The 22,052-nt window shown below is 43.9% G+C and overlaps 1 protein-coding gene across 1 annotated transcript; it reads right to left on the bottom strand.

Annotated features, from left to right (window-relative positions):
• Positions 1-13,520: 13,520 nt before the first annotated feature.
• On the bottom strand, positions 13,521-21,808 carry LOC310770765 (uncharacterized protein). The gene is made up of 12 exons (XM_083663477.1): positions 21,258-21,808; positions 20,550-20,667; positions 20,306-20,362; positions 19,806-19,893; positions 19,588-19,701; positions 19,319-19,399; positions 18,817-19,037; positions 17,846-17,967; positions 15,967-16,198; positions 15,094-15,382; positions 14,871-15,014; positions 13,521-13,889 (listed from the first exon to the last, which is right to left on the bottom strand). Exons 3-10 carry the CDS (start codon positions 20,350-20,352, stop codon positions 15,361-15,363), a joined length of 927 nt encoding a protein of 308 aa, XP_083519603.1. The 5' UTR covers positions 20,353-20,362; positions 20,550-20,667; positions 21,258-21,808; the 3' UTR covers positions 13,521-13,889; positions 14,871-15,014; positions 15,094-15,360.
• Between the last annotated feature and the right edge of the window lie 244 nt (positions 21,809-22,052).

The following is a 22,052-nucleotide window of genomic DNA, read 5'->3' as shown; positions in this document are numbered from 1 at the left end:
ACCTTTTTCACAATAAAAGTTTCTATGGTGGTCTTCCTCATTTGAGCATGTCTGTTTTTGTCGGTACTACTCATTGAGTTATATTAAATTGTGTGTGTGTGTGTGTGTGTGTGTGTGTGTGTGTGTGTGTGTGTGTGTGTGTGTGTGTGTGTGTGTGTGTGTGTGTGTGTGTGTGTGTGTGTGTGTGTGTGTGTGTGTGTGTGTGTGTGTGAGAGAGAGTGTGTGTGTGAGAGAGTGTGTGTGTGTGTGTGTGTGTGTGTGTGTGTGTGTGTGTGTGTGTGCGTGCGTGTGTGTGTGTGTGTGTGTGTGTGTGTGTGTGTGTGTGTGAGAGAGAGAGTGTGTGTGTGAGAGAGAGAGAGAGAGAGTGTGTGTGTGTGAGAGATCAAGTTTTTTCTGCACTATGCCTCCGTGTGTGGTAGTCTCTATAAATTGTTGGGTCTAAAGAGCAGCAATTAGCCTCAGAATAATTCGATCACATCGAGGCTCTTGGACTTTGGACTACATTTGAACCAGGCTAACGACCCAGGTTTCCCCAATGGTGGGCGTGACTGTCAAACACGCACATGGGCTCCGCAGTAGTCTGGACACCTTCCACCCTGCTTTTTGTCATGGGGACGTAAACCAAGGAAACAGGAAACAACACCGGAAATAAGTGCGCCAAAAAACGTCTTTGTTGCCGTCTACTATTCCATCAACTGGCCATTTGTTTGAAAAGTAAAGCTTCTGTATTTGCTTAAGATATGTGAGATTGTGAATCCGCAATGTTTCTACAAGAACTTCGTTCGGTACGTCCATCTTTTGTTTTGTTGTTTGCCGTTTTATTTTCTGATTCGTTGTGTCTAATTGTCAAGTTAACGAGCTATTTCCGCTGTTGTTTCCTGTCTAGGGCGGGCTCGCGGCCGGAAACAGGCAGGGTGACAAAATCACTTGTGAACGAACGGAGGCCAGGCTCTTTCTCGCCGAGAAGAGCCTGGTGACGCGAGGTCAGCTCCGCAGCATCCCCCCCAACTCTCACGCACGCGCGTGCGCGATTTCATTACGAGATGTGAGTTGATGGGCCAATCATAAATATTGGCATCTTTCAAATCTGAGCGGACACGTCACTATAAAAGACACTTGTCATCTGCCGTTACCGCACTCGGCGATTTTCTCTTTAGAGTGAGACGTTCGGGTACGACACGGAGCATCAACTGTACTTGAAGAACAGCACCTATCGTCGATTTTCACCGGCATGATGAAGCAGCAGCAGGTAGGCAGAAACAAATTTCACGGCAATTTGGGGGTGGTTAAAACAACTATTGTTTTCAAATGAACGACACACAAACGGGGTTTGATGAACAGTGGCTGATGTCTTTACATTTGCGAACGGTTATCCTCAGTGGGATCAAAGTTAGCTCACGAACACTGCTAGCTAGTTTCCAAAACATTGTCAGAGTTCTTGAGCTAACTTGTCGTGTTTGTGTTACAGTACAGTGATGTCAGTCATGTAACGTTATGGCGTTAGCATGCTAACGTTAGCAAACCTTAACTTTGCCAGTCCTAGCTAGTTAATGTAACGACACTAACGCTAGAGAACCAGTTTTGCGCCCCCGCCGCCAAATGCATCCCCATCTCATGGGAGCGTATTGTAATGATTTATACAGAAACTTAACTGTTAACAAATGATATAATTGTCTGGGTAAACGTGATTTCAAGGCCACGGGGTCTGTCCTGGCTCATGGAGACCGACTTTGATGCATAAAATCCGCATCGAGGTGACTTCCATGCTTGGGGTTCTCTTCTGGCTCATGGAGGCCGAGTTTGGTGCTTAAAATCCGGCTACAGGTGACCTCGATGCCTGGGGTCTCTCCTAGCTTTATGGAGGGGGAGGCAAATCTCGGCGGTTTGTACATGCCGACATTTGCATCCCTGTTTTTAAGTTAAAACAGCCCCAAAATGTGGTGGGGATGCAATTCTCGGCGGGGGTGCAAAACTCGGCATGACAACTGTCTTTGAGATGAACAAGCTGATGTATTTAACTAAAATGGCTAAGTTTGTTACCACAATATCCTTAGCTGGTTATTACCCGCTGTCAGAAAGTTAGCGTTACTAACGCTAACTTTCTGACAGCAAACTTAGCAATTTTAGTTAAATACCTCAGCCTGTTCATCTCAAACCACGGCACGTTTGTGTCTAGTTGTCTAGTGTCGTTAGCTAACGTTAACTAGCAAAGACGTTAAATTAACTCCATTCATCTGTGCAAAATCTGCAAATCCTCCCGTTATCACACTGCAATAACTAATAGCTAGGAATAGGCAATACACACTATTTTTCACTTTAGCCTACTAGTAAGCACACAACGAAATTGAGGTGAATATACAGTGAAAGTGAGTGCAGGTGAAGATGGCGTTTGACCTTTCTCATCCCCCCGAGGCAAAAAATCTCCACTTCAGTAGGTTGATGGTGTTGATGGTGTATGTTTACTGTCGATGGTTATGCTGTAATGCAATTGATGCCCAAGACAAATTTCCCCTTGGGGACAATAAGGTTTATCTGATCTGATCAGTAGCACTGATTATATAACATTGCCCCCGGGCTGCAAGTAGAGTATCACTGGCTTTAGCTAAATGCTTTACTGTCACAGCATCAGCATAATGTAGTATACAGCAGTAGTTCTCAACCTGGGGGCCGACCACCTGCAGTGCCGACAGCCCGCAATGCAGGCGTGGCCGGGGGGTGGGAGAGGTTAGGGTTATGGTCTGGGGGAGGTTAGGTTTAGGCGTGGGGGGTGGGAGAGGTTAGGGTTGTGCACTGCTTGTGGGCTATCGGCATTGCGGGCTGTCGGCACATAGACGGGGCAGCCCACCAGGAGTCCTCGGGGGAGATCTAGGGGGTCCCCAGCAATCTAAAAATAGACTCAGATTTGGGTCAGATAGACTAGATCTCATCAAAGGGGTTCATGGCTGTAAGAAATGAGGGCTGGTTGATAAGAAAAAGGTTGAGAATCAAAATGGTTTCACTTTCTGTGTGAACTAGCTTTCTGTGAACTAGCTAACACTCTTCTTAATGTACTGCAGGTCCATCCAGTGCCTCCTGCAGACACCTGTGAGACACCTGTGTCCACCTGGGACAACGGCCTCCTTATGGTAATCCATGCTGTTTATTTGGTCTTAATCTGCTGTGCTTTGGCATTGGAGTGTGTATTTAATTAAATGAAATTTTATTTTTACTTTCACAAAGGCAAATATTATGGAGAAAGAGGAGGATCTGTACAAGATCCTCATGGAGGAGGAGGAGGAGGAGGAGGAGGAGCAGAAGGATGAGGAGGAGGAAGAGGAGGAACTGCCCCCGGGGTTCTTTTCATTTGCAACGGTCATCTATATAGAGGATATGGATGAGCAGAAGGGAGACATGTTGCAGCTCTGCCCTGAGATGGAATATGTCAAAGACATTTATTCCTATCTGATCCTCCTTGAGGTAATCCATTCTGTTTATTTGCTGTTACTCTGATTCAGATTCAGATACTTTTATTGCCACGCAACCAGGTTGGTGGTATTTAGTTTCAGTACATGATGTCGTTGATGTGCTCTGCTGTGTGTCTGCAGTGTGTATGTTATATTACAAGTTGTTCTGTCTCCATAGGTGCAAGAGGCCGTGCGACCCAAGTACCTGGAGGGGTATGGACAGCTCACTGGAGGCCACCGAGCTGAGATAGTGGCCTCAATGATGGAGGTTCATTCCCACTTGCAGCTGCTTCCAGAGACATTATTCCTCACGGTCGCCATATTGGATCGCTTCCTACAGGTACAAACTGTAAAAAAAAAAATCTTGTTTAGCTTTCTGTGTGAACTAGCTTTCTGTGAACTTTTTTTTCCTGTACATTTCCAACAAATGGACTGTACATGTAATAATAATAATACTGAAGAATGCCTTGTAACTTATTTAAAACAGAAATAATGTTTCATGTTTGTTAATTTGAGTATATATTTTAACTAAAACTGTCGGCTGTGTTTTTTATGTGTTTTTTTATATGTGCATTGCTTTGCTGCTTGTTTTTTCGATTATTTTTTTGTAAAGCACCTTGAATTGCCTTTGTGTATGAAAGGTGCTATATAAATAAAATTTGACTTGACTTGACTTGACTTTGAACTAGCTAACACTGTTCTTAATGTGCTGCAGGTCCATCCAGTGCCTCCTACAAAGATGAAGCTTGTCGGGGTCACTGCCCTCCTGTTGGCCTCAAAGTACGAGGAAATCTACATTCTGACTCCGAAGATCGCAGACTTGGTGAAGATGGCAGAGGACGATACAGTCACAAAGGCAGCGATTGAGGAGATGGAGCGTTTCATGCTCAGGAAACTCAATTTCCACCTGGGACGTCCTCTGCCCCTAGATTTCCTCGCATGGGCTTCAAAGATGGCAAGGGTGAGTTTGTCTGCTAAATACCTCCCAACACGTTGTGGATGAATACTACATGCCTACAATATATACACACATATATATATATATATATATATAATGAATAGATGTCGGAGAGTTTGAATTTTGTCTCCTGTCTTCATGTAGTTGATGTCATCAGTGCTCTCAAAGTGATTGTCTTCTGTCTGTCTAGTCTCCTGCAGAGACACAAAAGCTGGCCAGGAGCTTCATGCAGTTGAGTCTACTGGACTATGACATGGTGCACTATCGACCATCTGAAACGGCTGCTGCTTGTCTCTGCCTCTCTCAGCGGCTGCTGGACGGTCTGTGTTGGGTGAGTTTACCTGAAGTCTAATAGGGCTCCAGATGGAGTCAAAGGTTGACTGAAGCAAGTCAACATGAGTTCATAAGACTTAAAGAATGAAGCAACACATGAGTGAATTGATGTCTCTTCTGTTGTGTTGCAGTCTGCTACGCAGCAGCAGTACTCCTGCTATGATGAGGCCCACCTCATGCCCATAATGCAGCGCATTGCACACAATGTGCAGCAGTTGACGGTGAGTAGTTGGTTGCCAGCAGTGCAGCGTCAATAAGATGACATGGCTTTTTAGCATGACCTCATTCCTTGTCTTTCTCTCTCCAGGCTGAGGAGATGTGTGGTCCAGGAGGAGACCAGGAGGATGAGGAGATGTGTGGTCCAGGAGGAGACCAGGAGGATGAGGAGATGTGTGGTCCAGGAGGAGACCAGGAGGATGAGGACATGTGTGGTCCAGGAGGAGACCAGGAGGCTGAGGAGGACCTCCTTAAGGTAATTCATGCTTTTTATTTGGTCTTACTCTGCTGTGCTTTGGCATTGGAGTTTGTGTTTTATTTTATTTTATTTTTATTTTCACAAAGGATAATATTCTGGAGAAGGAGCAGGAGATGGCCGGGATCCTAGATTTTGATGGGCCTGAAGACCCACTTCCCCCCGTAGCAGAGGACCAGGACCTCCTTATGGTAAGTTAATCCATACGCTGTTTATTTGGTCAGTTTTAAATCAAAAATAGGAAATGGAGACAGTTACAAAACAAATATAAATGAAGAAACAGATTGGTGCACTTGTGGAGAGACAGTTGTAGCTTCTTCTCTTTTTTCCTCATTGTGAACGTTCTTTTTAGAATTATTTTCAGCTATATCAGATTAGTTTTGAAATGTAATAATTCAAATGTAATTCTACAGCATTTTGCCTCTGAATCATCAGAGACAGTCTGCCTGTGCCTACTGTCTGACTCGAGACAAACAGCAAAGAGACTGCCCCCTCTCCTTGTTGGGTATTTCCTCCTTGTAGACCAGAGGAAAAGCATGTGATTGACTTACTCTTCACAGGTGATGGTGGAAGCCTACCGCCGGGACGCCACCTCCAAAGACCAGCTGATCAGTGAGCTCAAATCCAGCAACGAGCGGCTGGCGGCGGAGGTGAAGGAGCTGAAGCAGGAGGTGTTGGGCGTGCAGGGGGAGAAGCAACAGACGGAGCTGGAGCAGGTCCAGCTACAGAAGGAGGTGCTGAGCTTCCAGGAGCAGATAAGCAGCATGGAGACTCACCTACAGGCTGTTCAGAAAGAAAGGGATCAGCTGGAGACCCACATACAGGTAAGAATAATCATCAGAATCAACTGAACAAACTTTACAAAGTAGTTTCATGATTTAATCAGTTTTTGAAGGCCAATGCCAATATTCTTTGGAGTGAAGCAGTTGATAGCCACTAATTTGTACCTATATTCAATATCTTTAAATTTCGTTATTTTCTTGCCAGGAAAATGGGAAGGATTCAGTATACTAACTCCACCAAAAGAATGTTATTTTTAGTAGGGTGGAAAAGCCTCTGAAACGACATGTTGTGCATGACACACACAAAAATTTTACTGAAACCCAAAATAAAAGTATTTTAGGTGGGTGATCATTGATGTGTACTTAATGTGCCTGTTGCATATTGCATATTTAAACGACTGCTAGATACTATATGCTGCATATTGCATATTTAAACGACTGCTAGATACTATATGCTGCATATTTCATATTTAAATGACTGCTAGATACTATATGCTGCATATTGCATATTTAAATGACTGCTAGATACTATATGCTGCATATTTCATATTTAAACGACTGCTAGATACTATATGCTGCATATTGCATATTTAAACGACTGGTAGATACTATATGCTGCATATTGCATATTTAAACGACTGGTAGATACTATATGCTGCATATTGCATATTTAAACGACTGCTAGATACTATATGCTGCATATTGCATATTTAAACGACTGGTAGATACTATATGCTGCATATTGCATATTTAAACGACTGCTAGATACTATATGCTGCATATTGCATATTTAAACGACTGCTAGATACTATATGCTGCATATTGCATATTTAAACGACTGCTAGATACTATATGCTGCATATTGCATATTTAAATGACTGCTAGATACTATATGCAGCCAGAGATGACCTCTTTCTGTAAAACCTTCAAATAGGATCTTCAACAAGAACAAGGCTTTGGTCAGGGAGGAACCACCACTAGGTTGAAGTCCAGGGTTTGACTGGCTTTGGTCAGGGAGGAAGCACCACAAGCTTTAAGTCCAGGGTTTGCTGTCTGTCAGCCGTTTTGTGTGAAGCCTGTTGTAAGTTGGTCTGCCTCCCTCGTCCTCCCCAGACTCTCCAGTTGGACCAGAGCCAGCTAGCAGCCATGACGGAGGAGAACCAGGGACTGAGGAAGCAGGTGGAGCAGCTAGCAGCCGTGACGGAGGAGAACGAGGGGCTGAGGAAGCAGGTGGAGCGAATGCAGGGCGACGCCAAAAAGTGAGTCATGTCCTCCTCCACAGTGATGGCTTGGACCAAACCACATTCATGATACATATCTCTTGTTGTCAAGTCTAGTTTATACAACTACACAACATTGCTTAGCTTGTGAAAACATGTGAGAACCACTGATATAGACTATCTTTGGTAAGCAAATCATGTCAGCATGTTCTGTACATAGTTATCTACATCTGTAAATTGAATATATATTTTCTAAGCTCAGTAGGTTTTTTTTGCAGCACACGTCTGTGCAGCTGCATTTTCAGTACCTATGTATGGCCTTCTATAGACCGTTTTAACTCAACAACATTTCAACATTCTAAATTACCCCCAGCTTACCTCCTGTTGCAGTGTTTGCTAGTACAATAGCTGACAGAATATAAGCTAGGTTGCAAACTGTTCTTCGGCAACACAATTCTGTGAAAACCGTCTATAGAACTGGTAATGTGATAATACAGACAGACAGACAATTCATTCTTTTTGCTGCTGCAACAACCCATTTTCCCCCACGGGAATCCTTAGTTTCATCCCATCTTCTAATTCTCACGTGCTTTGAACAGGGCCGTCTCGGAGCAGAAGCAACTGGGGACGGATTTGACCACTGTGCAGAAGGAGATGAAGGCCAAACACAAGGCGTACGCCAACGCGGAGGGCATCCTGAGTAGGAGGCTCCAGGAGGTGCTGAGCGACAAAGACATGACTGAAGCAGAGCTGCTCAAACTCAAGGCCCAGGTGGCAGATGGAGGCAACAGCCATGATGCCCTACAGGTAAGGCAGCACTTTCTCCAACATAGACCTTTTCTTTTTGCAACAAGTATTAAAATCATGTATTTATTATATATTATACAAACTATACAAAAATTCAATGGGTTCAATGACCTGTAGCGGTACTTCTGGCCTGGTCAGACGTTCCTACAGACACAACTGGATAGGAAGCTGTTTTTTTTTATTTTATTTTTTACATATATATATTTTATTTTACAATTTTCAGAACAAAAACAGGCTCAGACAAAACAGAACAAAACAAAAATATACATATATCAACATTCCAATGTTACAGCGTTGTGCTATCAGCCACATCAAGTGCTTCTTGTGCTTGTAAGAGATGTGCGTGGGAGGATCCCATGCAAGGGGTCCATGAAAAGTCAGCTGGGCAAGTTACTTGTCGCTTTCAACCTCATCTAAGTAGGCCAGAAATGGGTCCCAGATAGCCGAGAATTTCACAAGACAATTGGTCCTCAGGAACCAGAGTCTCTCCATACATATAACCGAAACTTAAAAGTTAAAAGTTACTTAACTTAAAAGAAGGTGGAGAGGAAGACGAAGACTTCCACTCCTGCAGAATGAGTCTCTTGGCGGGTGGGTGGGTTTTGAGTCCAGGTCGCTCCATTAGCGCCTCCTCTGGTCGGTTAGGGGCGCCTGTTCAGGGGGGAGAGGAACTGGGGGGAATAGCGTGATCCTCCCACACGCTACATCCTACCGGTGAAACTCCCCGCTGTCAGGTGGAAAGAAGTGGCTGGTGACTGCACATGTGTCGGAGGAAGCATGTGCTAGTCTATGTTTCTCCCCAGATCGGCAGAGGGGGTGGAGCAATGACTGGGACAGTAGGGGGAATTGGCCAAGTACAACTGGGAAAAAACGTGGTCAACAAACAACATAACATAAGACTAACGGTCACTTTTGCGATGTCAGGTGTTGATGCAGAGCTTCAGGTCATTGGCATAAGGAAAATAACTATTATTATGATCATCACAACAACTCACCATCAATCATTTGACATGATCAGCAAACTATCATGGCTTTTCTCCTCCCTCTACGAGCGTTTAGGAGGCCTAAGGCAGTGGGGAGGATTTGTCCCAGGCTCATATTTCTTCATATTTTTTCTTTTAAATCTTGCACTTTTTAGTGTTGATTGCTTATAATGTTGACAATCTTGGAATGAAAAGTTATTCTACTGTCTACTCATTGTAATGCATTCAGGAGAAGAGCGCCTGCCGAGTGACTAAAGTGTGGTGGCATATAATTTATATATAATCTGTATACCAATCTACCAATCATCTACCAATCTGTATATATAATCTGTGTTTATCTGTGGTCCAGGAGAAGATTGAGGCTCTGCAGACTGAGCTGCAGGCTGTGAGCCACAGCAAGAGCGTGCTGGAGAAAGAGCTGAAGGAGGTGATCACCATCACCTCCACAGAGCTGGAGGACTACCAGGAGAAGGTCATGGAGCTCGAGGATGAGGTATGCTATATAATTGTGAGTGAGTGAGTGAGTGAGTGAGTGAGTACACATAACTGCTATTCCTTTCTAAAGGGAGATCACAGTTTTCTTGTTTTTATCCATTGTTGTGTTCCTGATCACAACCCTGTCTTAGCAGTACATTTACACTTCTGTTGTCATGTTTATTTTAGATTAATTATATGAATCAATATCTAATTCACAGCTTCAAGAGGCGCGATGCTTCCAGAGGCGGATTCGGAAGTTAGAGGGTGCCAACAAGAAGCTAGCACTAGAGCTGGAGCATGAAAAGGGGACATTGGCCAGACTGGGGCAGTCCCACAATGTACTGCGGGAGCATTCCTACGTTTTAGAGACTGCCTTGGCCGAGAGAGAGGCAGATCTTGTCCAACTCAACTTACAGGTGAAAATGATTTGACATCTCACAATGTTCTTCCATTTTTCCTGCGGTACCTTTTTTTAAATTCAGAGTATGGAATAGGAATTTGATCATTTTCAGCGTCTTGAAAAATTATTGAAATGTACACAAAGTGTGCAAGAGAATGGAGGTGGGGAATTGTTCATCCTCATACTAGTATCTGGCTACACACATTATCTGATTGTCGAAAACCAATTATTTCACCAATGTAAACCTTTAATTAGATCAAAACAATTGAGATATAAAATCTCTTTTACAATTGTGATCTGGCCTAGAATGCAGCAAAGTTACACGTTGGCTTAAACATGTTGGCATGAAATTGCCTTGTCACAATAGTCACAAGAAAACAACAGCATACATAGGAAAGAAAGAACATGAGAAAATAGTTGTGCATTGTGATAAGAGCAGCTTGTGATAAGGATTTCAGATATTAGAATAAACTTAAGCTACAGATACCAGTATTTGGCATGCATAATATTGATCATCAACCTAAACCATCAAATCCAGTCAAGAGCTAATAGTGATCCTGTTGCTTTCTCCCTTATTCTCTTCTTCAGGTTCAAGCAAGGTTGAAACACAAAGAGGAGGAGGACCAGCAGATGGAGCAGGTGGTGCACACTCTACAGCTGGCCTTGAAGAAGGAGAAGACCAGAGTCAAGCACCTCAAAGAACAGGAGGTGTCCAGGTTCCAAGAGGAGCTGGCCGAGGCCCACTCCCAGCTCCACATCCTCCAGGAGGAACTGGACAATTGTAGTTTTATCTACATGGACACTTTTTTGCCTCCCTAGCCTTTTATTATTTCCTTTCTCTTTTCTATTTTCAAGAATTGTACTACTTTACAAATATAGCTTTATTCTTTACTTACTTTAATTACAATGCCCATCTGAGTTAGGCAGTTCTGCTGTTTTTTGCAGTTTTTTTATTTGATTTTAATGTATATAGTTGTCATTGTTCAGACTCGTGTTTTAATGTATATAGTTTAGTTGTCATGGTTCAGACTCGTGTTTTAATGTATATAGTTGTCATGGTTCAGACTTTTGCCCTAGTTTTTGTTATTTGAGTGTTGTGGTTCCCTGTCTAATTGTTGTAGTTCTGTGTGCCATGTTCTGTTTACCCCAGCTGTGTGTCATTTGTAATCACCTCCTTGTGTAGCCTATATATGTACCTTGTCTTCCAGTTAGTCCTTCGTTCATTGTCTTGTTAAATACACTTTTTACTTTGTTAAGTTCCTGTGTCGGCTGTCCTGCTTTTTTTCATCATAGTTGTTTAATAGTGTAAATTGGATGAAATTGAAAATGTTATCAAATGCAACCCATAAAATCAAAGCAGATGGTAATTCTGGTACATCTCCATTAGAATTCAATGTAGAGCGGCCTTTGGACAGTATGCTATCTTACAGCAGGGACTGCAAGAGAGAAAAGAGTCCCATCCCAACTTATCAATCCGGTTTGCTCAAATTAATTTCTGGTGTCAGTTATGGTCACTGGTGGGAAAGTAGGAAGTGACAAAACAAAACTTAAGGGTAAAACTGTGTGTTAAACAGCAGCCAGCAAAGAGGTTCATCCATAAAATCTGTTGCAAACACTTTTTTTCACCCGCCACTTCCACTCACCATGCCGGAGGGGAAATGTAGGTCTGAGCAGTTCTAATCAGTTCATCCAAATCTAATCAGTTCATCCTTGTGAGGTCACAGTGACCTTGAACTTTGACCTTCGAGGACCAAAATCGAATCAGTTCATCATTGAGTCCAAGTGGATTTTTGAGCCAAAGTGACCTTGAAATTTGACAACCAAAATCTTTTCTTTAACAATATATTTATTGTGACCACCAAAATCTATTTTGTATGACACTTACTTTAAGGTGATCTTAAATGTCTCCCTGCAGCATGTATTGTTTCCCCGTGTGATAAGATCAAAGCCAAAACAATGCCTGGAGACAGTCACCTATGGGGGGGCCGGCAGGCAGAGCCTACAGCACAGCCAGTATTTCAATAGCAGAATGATGCCTCCACTCTGGCACTGTTGTCAAGTTTAAATCATGTGAACTGTGATCAAGGAGATTCATCTACCTCCAAGGTGGTGAAAATGATCTAATCAAGCGTTGTCTTCCTGGCTGGGGCACACAGAACACACAACGGTGTTGTCAAAAGACACAGGAGCCACTAGTTGAGGGACACTACACAAGCACAGCCAACCAACTACCCACATGGAGGGCAGTGCCCATCTAAACTCTGAACACACGATTTCAGACGGCAGTCCGTCTTTATTGTCACACGAACACACTACAACACACATGCTTGTCCTTTCCTCCAGGGGGCAGGCCAGGAGCAGTGGTCGCTATTTCTTTCCAGCGCCCGGGGACCTTCATTGGACCATCATTGGACCAACTTCAGATGTTGTCGTCACTGGTCGGATGACGATCTTCTGCATGTTTTTAGTGGGGGGTTATGTATGGAGGAACCCCCTGGGGGGTACGGGGAGAACATGCAAACTCCACACAGAAAGGCCCTTTCGACGAGATAGCCCACCTGGGCAGTAGGCACTGAAGATATGGGGGGGTCACAACTCCAGCGCCCACAGCGTCCCAGGTGGGAATCGAACCCAGGACCTTCGAGCTGTGAGGCGACAGCGCTTACCACTGCACCACCGTACCCTGGTTGGCTAGGAGCCAGCTAGCCTTGAGACATGATTGGCCAAATGATATCTCTTTATTGTGTCTCTGATCAGTGTATAGAGAGGCAAAGTGACCGCCTACTTCCTGCTTCAGCACTGTACCAGGGATTTTTATCCGGCATTTATTTTCTCATAAACATTTCGTAAAATGATTATAAAAAATAGTTTTACTTGGTCAAACCAAACCGGTTCAGCTATATTTAGAATCAAGAGAGACCATAGAACATTTAACTCGGACCAAAACTTAACCTTATCTAAGGTTAAGTTAATTAAGGTTAATTAAGCACAGGCTTAATTAACACACACACACACACACACACACACACACACACACACACATATTTACAGTGCTCAGTTTAAAATTATAGATGGTAAACTGTTTTCAAATTTAGATCAATGTGGAGGGACACTTTCTTTCTAATGTATTTCACAAATTTTCATTCATATGACCTGGGTGGGGACAGAAATGGCAGTATGGCACCCATCTGGCGGAATGGCTCTACTACTGGACCAGCCTATTTCCTCTGCACATTAATTACCTCTCTACTTTGTATGCTTTTATTTTGAAGGAAAAATCACTTAACTTCCTTCATATCAAGGATGAGATTTGGGCACACTGGTCTTAACAGTACACTACAGATCACATCACTGGTAAACATGAGACTGGTATTTGTGAATATTGCAATATGTAGGAAAGTAGAACATGTAATGATTGATGGTCCTCACCAGTGTTGGGCAAATTATTTTCAAAAAGATACATATTTATTACAGTTAACAGTTGTTCGAATATACAAGTTATAAAACAGTTATAATATTATTTTTCAAATATAAAGAAAAAAACTAAAAAAAAACTAGACAAAATATTTTTTCAAAAAACAAGCTAATATTACAGTTATGAGAACATATGAATAAGGTTTTCCGATAAGGATTCATTTATGCTGTTTTAACTTTAACAACTTTCAAAAAAGATAAATATTTATTATACAGTTAACAGCTGTTCAAATATAGTTATAAAACAGTTTTAAAGATAGTAAAAAAACACTAGACAAAATAATTTTTCAAAAAACAAGCTAATATTACAGTTATAATGAGAACATAGGTTTTAACTTAAACAAAAAAATGATAAAGACATTCAAAATCCAGGAATATTTACAAAACCTTTTTTTCTTCTTTTAGAATGGGTACCAATGAGTACCAAAACATGTCAGTATAGGGAGGTCATGTGCAACTACAGTTAGTACTGCACAACTCATTTCCTCTGGCTGGGGGGCTGAAGCATCTCATGGGAACTGATGGGAAACACGGGACGTCCTGTGGGAGCAAAGACACATTAAAGCACACTAACATGAAGGCCAGGCTAGCACTTACAGCTGTTTCCTGTAACGCCCAGGCCACGGTGTGGCCTGCTGTATGTGTGTGAATTCTGAGGAGTAAACTCAGTGGACCTTTTATAGAGAAAGGAGTTTGTTATGATTTTCCCATGTGTCTTAGTCTGTCTTCTCCCCACTTGTTGCCCATGTTCCCTTGTTAGTCGGTCTTAATTCCTCCCACCTGTTGCCTATGTGTCTCGTTAGTCTACCCCATTACCTGAGTTCTCCCCACCAATCAGCTCTCCCGGTTTGCCCCTGTGTTCCTACCTCCCCAGCTGTTCCTGATGATTCCCTGGTGTATATATTGTCTCAGTCTGTGTGTGGTCCCTGTTGAATCATTGTCTATCTGTCGACAGATTCTGTCCCCTGGTTGGTATGTATCGTCTTCCTTGTGCTCTGTTGTTCTGACTATTGGTCCTGAGTTTAGCCTAGCCGCTGGCTAGTAGGTTTTGTTATTTTGGTTTATTCAGTAAAGACTATTTTTCTCCAAGAACCCTTGCCTGCCTGGTCTGCATTGCCTTGCCTGCTGCGGCGTGCTGCCTCTCTCTCCTCTGCATTTGGGTCCACACATCACACCACCATTTACAACATGACAAGTTTCCTATCTTTGGTCTCAGACATGCAGCGTCGGTTCATTTTGGCAAAAATATATGAATGGAAATGTCCAAGCTTTCACACTGCCTGCAGAAGCATGCATCTGACATCTTGCTCAGAAAAGCTGCCTCGGCTCAGTTAAGTAGGGATGGCATCATAAATGCACAGATTTAACCAGTCACTCGCACACAATATGACAATATATCTCCTCATGATAAGATGTCTTGGTATCTGCTTCATGGAACAAACGAGACTAAATCCACAGCCCCTCATGAACGATCGCCTGCATCAGATCATTCTCAAACCCTGCGCCTCAACCATCACTGACCTTCGTCTGGTCCTCCAGCATGGCCCTTGAGACCAAAGAGTCTGGTGCGATTATGTGTGCCAAGGCGGCTGCCTCACTCAGCATCCTCTGCTTCTGGAACATCAGGTTGTTCAGCCTGGCTATCTCGTCCTTCAACAGCTCAACCTGATACGGAGGATAAGAGGAGTAAGTGTGGTCCATATAGATGCTTGAATGGAAACCGTGTGCAGGTGTGTGTGTCTACCTGCTGGTTGTTGCTGCCGTCCCCTGGCGTGTTGCCAGCTGGCAGGGAGACTTTCCACAGCAGTTTGAGCAGTGTGGGCCTCCTCCAGGACCTGCTGCATGCTCTTCACACGGCTGGTCGGTGGGCCTCCTCCAGGACCTGCTGCATGCTCTTCACACGGCTGGTCGGTGGGCCTCCTCCAGGACCTGCTGCATGCTCTTCACACGGCTGGTCGGTGGGCCTCCTCCAGGACCTGCTGCATGCTCTTCACACCGCTGGTCAAACTCTTCAGATGCTGCGGTTCCTTCGCCTGATTAGACATGCACACAATAGATCCACTTCAATAGGCTGTTTGTTGTCTAGAATGTTGCTGAACTGCTGTATGTCTAGAATGTTGCTGAACTGCTGTATGTCTAGAATGTTGCTGAACTGCTGTATGTCGGTATGTCCACTTTGTCTAAAAATAGTGGCAATGAAAAGTGGCAATACAACTCAACTAAAAGCTCATCTATCCCCATCCAGTTTTCCCAACGGGGGTGGGGGAGATACACAGCTGGAGACTATTCACACAGGGACTGTGAACTTAGTCGAAAATTCAAAATTGTCAACTATGAACGACGTGAACTAGTTCATTTTAATCAGTGTGAAATGAACTTTGAGCGAGCTCTTGTGAAGTGTGAACTCGCACAACACTGGATAGTCAGGATGCTACAAAACAGAGGAAACTGAGAAAAAGTGGGAAATTGGAATTGCTACAAATAAATGAGTTGTCTTTCACATTTTTGTGTGTGTGTGTGTAATCAAACCCTGAAAGAAGATCTAATCTAAAAACAACACCACCACCACACATTTACAACTGGGAGAAATAGATGTTTGACATAGGGTGTCATTAACTTGTTGTCCTGCAGGTGTTTGTCCATCTTGCGTGTGAGCCTGTGGCCCTCTGAGATTTGTTTGTACAGGGCTTTGAAGTCCTCAATCTGGCCCAAAACATGGCGGCCGTTGCGATTGGCCCAGAGCCGGTGGCCTGACACGGGGAGGGAGGGAGCACTGGAGACGCCGTCACCAGAGCTGCTGCTGTGCTGGTAGCCTTCGTCCACCTCCTTCTCAGCATGATGTGTCATTTCTGGACAGAGTTATGAATGGCAGGACAAGAGACAAAAGAAAAAGCAACACTGTCACTGACACAACTGGGCAGAGTAATAGAGAGCGGCAGGAATGAGTCCGGAAGTATACTTCCGGGTTTGTGAGAGGAAAAGTCTATGGGATTTAACATGGAGGTTTCGCTTAAATGCATAAAATAAGGTCTGTGGTTAACACAAGTTTATGGGAACGTGAATTTGGGTTCAGCATGATAATCTTCACAAACGTGAAGAACTTTTATGACTTTTGGAACATACATTTTTTTGATTTATTACCTGGGTTTTGTGGTCTAAATCACTCGTTTCAAGTCTTCTTCAATAGAGCATGATGATCATTTTGTAAATTACGGTCCCATTTAGAGTCAAATAGACTGTAAAGCAGACTATGTTTTGGGGCGTGATTCCAGTGGCCAATAGCAGGCAGCGCTGTGGCTCTGTGGGAAACCATTGGTCTCGCGCTAGCTGCTTCTGGCTCAAATAACCAAGATGGCGACGGTCAAAATGTCAAACTCGAGGCTTCAAATCAGGAGTTCACAAACCAATGGGTGACATCACGGTAGCTATGTCCATATTTCTATACAGTCTATGGTCACCAGAAGAAGCTCCCCTACGTCCACCGAGCCCGAGCCAGGGACAGGGACACACTCCTTGGACGCCTCGCTGGATTCTGCTCAGAAGTACAAGCAAGGAGAGGGAAATTTAGCTCACGATTGCACAGCATTAACCAGAATTTCTCTCGGATTTTAAGCCCTGGTTCAGATCAGAGGTGTTGCCGGATTCTCGTGTAACTTGGCTCACCAAAGTGTCCCTTTTAAATTATTTTTCGCTAGTGCGCTAGTGCACCGACGAGGACACATACGCCCAAACCGGCTTCCCACCCTCAGGCACAGCCAATCGTGCCTGTATGGACGCCCGAGCAAGCCGGAGGTAACACGTGGATACGAACCTGCGACCCTCATGTTGGAAGGCAGGGAATCTACCTACACTACCTGAACCCCACCAAAGTGTCTCTTTTGAAAAGTAAAGTGGGCATTTTGAAAGTTGGCTCGTCGTGCAAAAACGTGTGCATCTTTTGTTGGTATGTGGCCTTTAAAGCCTCTTCAAGCTCTATTAAGCAACACCTTAATTAATAGTACATTTCAAATTTAGTTTACTCTCACTTTACCATACATCTCTATGCAAGGCAGAATGAGAACATGTTTCTCTAAAGGATCAAGGTGCAAAAAAAAGAAAATAAATAACAATATATAAGAAACACAAATATGTATGCAACACAGAAAAAAAGTTAAAACAATTAAGTTTGTAAGATTGTAAAACCAGTATAAGTGTCCAGAACAATTAAGAGTATTATCAGGGTGAGATGGATTGGCTATTTAGCAGCCTGGTAGCTTGTGTGAGGAAACTGTTTAACAGTCTTGTGGTTCTGGCTCTGATACTCCAGCACCTCGTGCCAGATGACAGAGGTTCAAAGAGTTTGTGAAGAGGGTGTGAGGGGTCCCTGACCATGTTCAGTGCTTATGAAGGGGTTGGCTCTGGTAGAGGTCCTCAATAGAGGGTAGAGAGACTCCAAAAACAACAATGGCTGTAAATCAGCACAAGACTCTTTTCAGAGACAACATGCGTTGGCGTACCTGTGTGTTTGTGAGTGTGTTCGATCTTTTGCAGCTCCGCACGCAGCGACTGGAGCAAGCATTGGGAGTCAGCCACCTGTTGCCTCTCGAGCGTCACCTGACACTTAACCTCACCCTGCAACCTGCAAACGCACACACAGGGATCAGAAGTTTCACAACAAAACATACTACTCTATCAAAGAAAGGTTTCATAGATAACGGTCTAGCCCTTAAAGACAATATGCACGTACAGTACACGTGTGTGCACACACAGCAACAACTGTAGGAAAGTGATATGTCAGAGAACTGTCCTCTGGGGCCTGGGGTCATCTGTAAAGGATTCAGTATGGCGCGTGCATGCGTGTGCTCTGGGGCGAGGACTCAAATGCTATATTCTCATGTTCTAAGTTCTAGTAATGGTATAGAATTATGGTTAATTGTAATGAGTGTTTTGTATACTGTCATTATGGGCAGTAATGATAGTATGTGTGTATCTTGTTTGCGAGTGTGTGGTGCAAAATAGCTTGTCCTGTTAATGATCTGGCCTGTGTGTGTGTGTGTGTGTGTGTGTGTGTGTGTGTGTGTGTGTGTGTGTGTGTGTGTGTGTACTAGGGGGTGGGGGGTCGATCGATACAGCATAATATTTTGTGTGGCACGAATACCAAATATCACAATATTTGATCATATAAAGTGTCAAGTGCACGCAACATTTATGACAGTTTTTTTTAATGACAGTGTTGGTCAGTCTGTCTGCTTGACAATCCAATTTTGCTGCAATAAAAATGATTGAAGTGAAATGAACAGATTGGAAACTTGATGTCATTAGATAGAAGCTTTTTCCTTCGGGGAGATCATTTGCAGTTGAAAAAGGGTAATCAATCGCAATATTTTTAAAATTGCAATAAATATCGTATCCGGATGTAAGTATTGTGATAAAGTAGCTGTGTGTGTGTGTGTGTGTGTGTGTGTGTGTGTGTGTGTGCGCCATGTACCTGTGCAGCTCCTCCTTGCTGGAGTGCAGCGCCTCCTCCAGGCGGCTCTTGTCCTTCCTCAGAGCCTCGCCTTCCTTCCTGCTCTGATCCAAGTTGGTTGTGCGCCGGGCCAGCCTCTCGCGCAGCTCCTCCACCTCTTTCTCCACCTCAGGCAATCTCCTCTCCAGTCGCTCCCTGTCCCCAATCTGCCCGCTCAGCTTCTTCAGCTGATCTTGCAGATCCTGGAGGGGGGTGAGAATGGCAATACTGTTACACAGAAGTTCATATTTTAATTTGAGTATATATCAGAGAGTGTGGTGCTCCTCCGCCCGCTGAGGGAGATGTCAAGATACAGAGTATATAGATGTCAATATACTGTAATGCATGAAGTGACTTTTTTCTTCAATGACTGTTCGAAGGGATTCTGACTTTCTGCAAGCAGAATAATGGTGTGGGCAGATTGAGTGAGGATTAGCATGTAGCATAGCGTTACACTGGCATAGTGAATGTGCAGGTGACTTGCCTGCTGGTATTTCTGCAGCTGGGCTTTGTGCGCGGCCTCTCTAGCCTTGGCCAAAGCCTCATGATGACACAGCTCTGAAATCTGCACAACAGAAGAAGGACAGACGGCTTCGTGTGAGACACGCCTAACACAGAATCCTAGTGACAGCACAGTAGGGTCACAGCAAACAATATTTGCTGCCGTGATAAATCAAACCACAGGATAGGTTATTATCTCAATTGCTCTAAAGTCAACAATGAGTGAACTGAGGTGTGTTGTTTTAAGCTCACCTCTTTGCCCTGTTCCTGAACGAGTTGACCGAGCTCCTGGATGGATCTGCCGCATTTCAGAGCGTTTTCCTTCTGCGTGCTGATCTCCTTCTTGTTCTCCTCCAACATCAGGGTCTGTTTTTTAGTGAGCTCATAATTAGCAACTCTTCAATCAAACATACTTTCAATACTGTGCAATAAAAATAAAAAATAAAGTTGTCTCCATGTACCGTACGTACCTTGTTCTGGTTCTGGGCTCCCTCCAGTGCTTTCGTCACATTTTCATTGGTGCTTTTTGCCTGGGTGAGCTCGGCTAAGCTCACTCTGCTTCTTAGCACAAGCACAGAATACATGACAAAGAAAAGAAGAAGAAAAAACATGAGCAAATATCAGCAAGTATGTTTAGTGACACAGGGGGGAGTGCTATAGTGATCTGTTGTGATTTAATTAAAAACATTTTCTTTTATTAATTATGGTCCATTTCACTCCTTTCACTCTTAAACATATGGCATACACACACTCATACTTCTGTACTTCTCTACTACTTAGCTGAGAGACACCGACAAGTTAACCATGAATAACCATACAATTCACCTGGCAGAATATTTGAACAGCTGCAGTGACAACATTCTAGTTAGCCTTATATGCATTCCCAGTTAAAGTCACATGTTAGCGAGCGTCAGTCATCTTATGAAACATACGCAGAGATTAAAGAAGGAAACATGCAGATAAGACCAACCTGAGCATCCCTTTGTGCCTTGTTGTCCTTCTCTCTGTCCAGCGCATCCCTCAGTGCCTACAGGGAAGACAGGCAGTATCAAAGGTCACTTACTACATAACTATATCAAATCAAGAGTTGATCACTCCTCATAAGGTTTGGTGACCACCTACTATTATGCAGTTATTCCTGCAAAACACATATATTTTCAAGTGTATTGAAAATCAATGGTAATGATTAGCTTCACTGAGTCTTGAATATTCACCTGTTCTAAATCGGCGACCTTCTTGGATGTGTCTTGAAGTGCAGCGTCCGCTCTCTGAGCTTGCTCTCTCAGACGCCGGGTTTCTCCCACCTCTCCAGACAGACTCTCCAATGCTTTCCTGACAACATACACAGACGAGATGAGGTGAGCGTCCAGACACATTTTCACCAGTGTGGTTCCATGACATCTTCCTGCCTTCTGAGACTGTTTGCCTGAATACTACGCAAAGTTCTGTAGTCAAAGCTTTAGAGACTAATGTAACGTTGACATCATTTCTGGGATTTTGGTACCTACCCTGGTATCCTAAGCTTCTATTAAAGGGCTTTGAACAATTATGTTCCCTTCAAAATTCCTTTCTAACAAAACCAAAACCAGGTCCCAGTCAATGATACCTCTTGTGTCGAGAGTGGACACATAGTAAGGCATATACAGGAAGTGGTTACTGTTTTGCCAGACTTAGCAATCACAATTTTCCACTTCTATAACTTTTCCAGGATGTTCATAATCCTATGAACCTTGGTTAGCGGCCTCTGGGTACAAAGTTGCTGCCTACATTCAGGTAGTAAACTAATCATGTCGGTTGCAGGATAACAATAAGATAGTTGATATATCAAATAATAGCAAACAAACATGACTATTCATCGCTGTGGCGCTAACACTGCTATTTTCTTGAATATGGTGGGGTTGTATACGATGTATACGACTTACGATGCAGACACCAGTAGTTCATGTTTCCCTGACAGCTCTCTCTTCATGGACTCCACCTCTACCTTCAGCTCAATGTTCTTGGGAGAGACAACATTAATTCCATTATAGGACAAATACAGGTAGATGTATAGCAAAAACACTGGCACTAGGAATGAAACAAGTTGGACTAGGCACGCCTAGTGGTGAACGCCACTATTTGATTCGCTGACTTTCTCACTTGTTTTCTGGTTAAAAATCAGTGAGACACAGGGCAACATTTCAGGCTCTGGCAGGCATGGCAGATAATGTAGAATGGAAGTGCTCTGGGGCGATAGATTCCCTGCCTACCAACACGAGGGTCGCAGGTTCGCGCCCCCGTGTTACCTCCGGCTTGGTCGGGCGTCCATACAGACACGATTGGCTGTGTCTGCGGGTGGGAAGCCGGATTAAGGGTATTTGTCCTGGTCGCGGCACTAGTGCCTCCTTTAGTCGGTCGGGGTGCATGTTCAGGGCAGAAGGGAACTGGTGGGAATAGCGTGATCCTCGCACATGTTACATCCTGCCGGTGAAGCTCCCCGCTGTCAGGTGAAAAGAAACGGCTGGCAACTGCGCATGTCTTGGAGGAAGCATGGTGCTAGTCTACGGCTCTCCCGAGATCGGCAGAGGGTGGAGCAGTGACCAGGGCAGCAGGGGGGGGGGGGGGGTGATTGGCCAAGTACAATAGGGGAGAAAAATCAGGGGGGGATGGGAATGGAAGTGCTCTGAATATACACATATAACTCGGTGTATTGGCCAGCACCGCAAAAAAATATGTGT

Source organism: Poromitra crassiceps (assembly GCF_964638095.1).
Source record: "Poromitra crassiceps genome assembly, contig: HAP1_SCAFFOLD_223, whole genome shotgun sequence".
In the NCBI taxonomy this organism is placed as follows: domain Eukaryota; kingdom Metazoa; phylum Chordata; class Actinopteri; order Beryciformes; family Melamphaidae; genus Poromitra; species Poromitra crassiceps.
Note: the sequence above shows the minus strand (reverse complement) of the source record. Positions and strands in the feature narration are given on the sequence as shown.

Coding starts and splice junctions, on each gene's coding strand:
- LOC310770765 (XM_083663477.1), bottom strand. CDS start 20,352: ATGCGCTGGACAGAGAGAAGGACAACAAGGCACAAAGGGATGCTCAG. Junction 19,894..20,305: donor AGGCACAAAGGGATGCTCAG/GTTGGTCTTATC, acceptor TGTGCTAAGAAG/CAGAGTGAGCTTAGCCGAGC. Junction 15,383..15,966: donor AAACACCTGCAGGACAACAA/GTTAATGACACC, acceptor ATGTCTAATCAG/GCGAAGGAACCGCAGCATCT.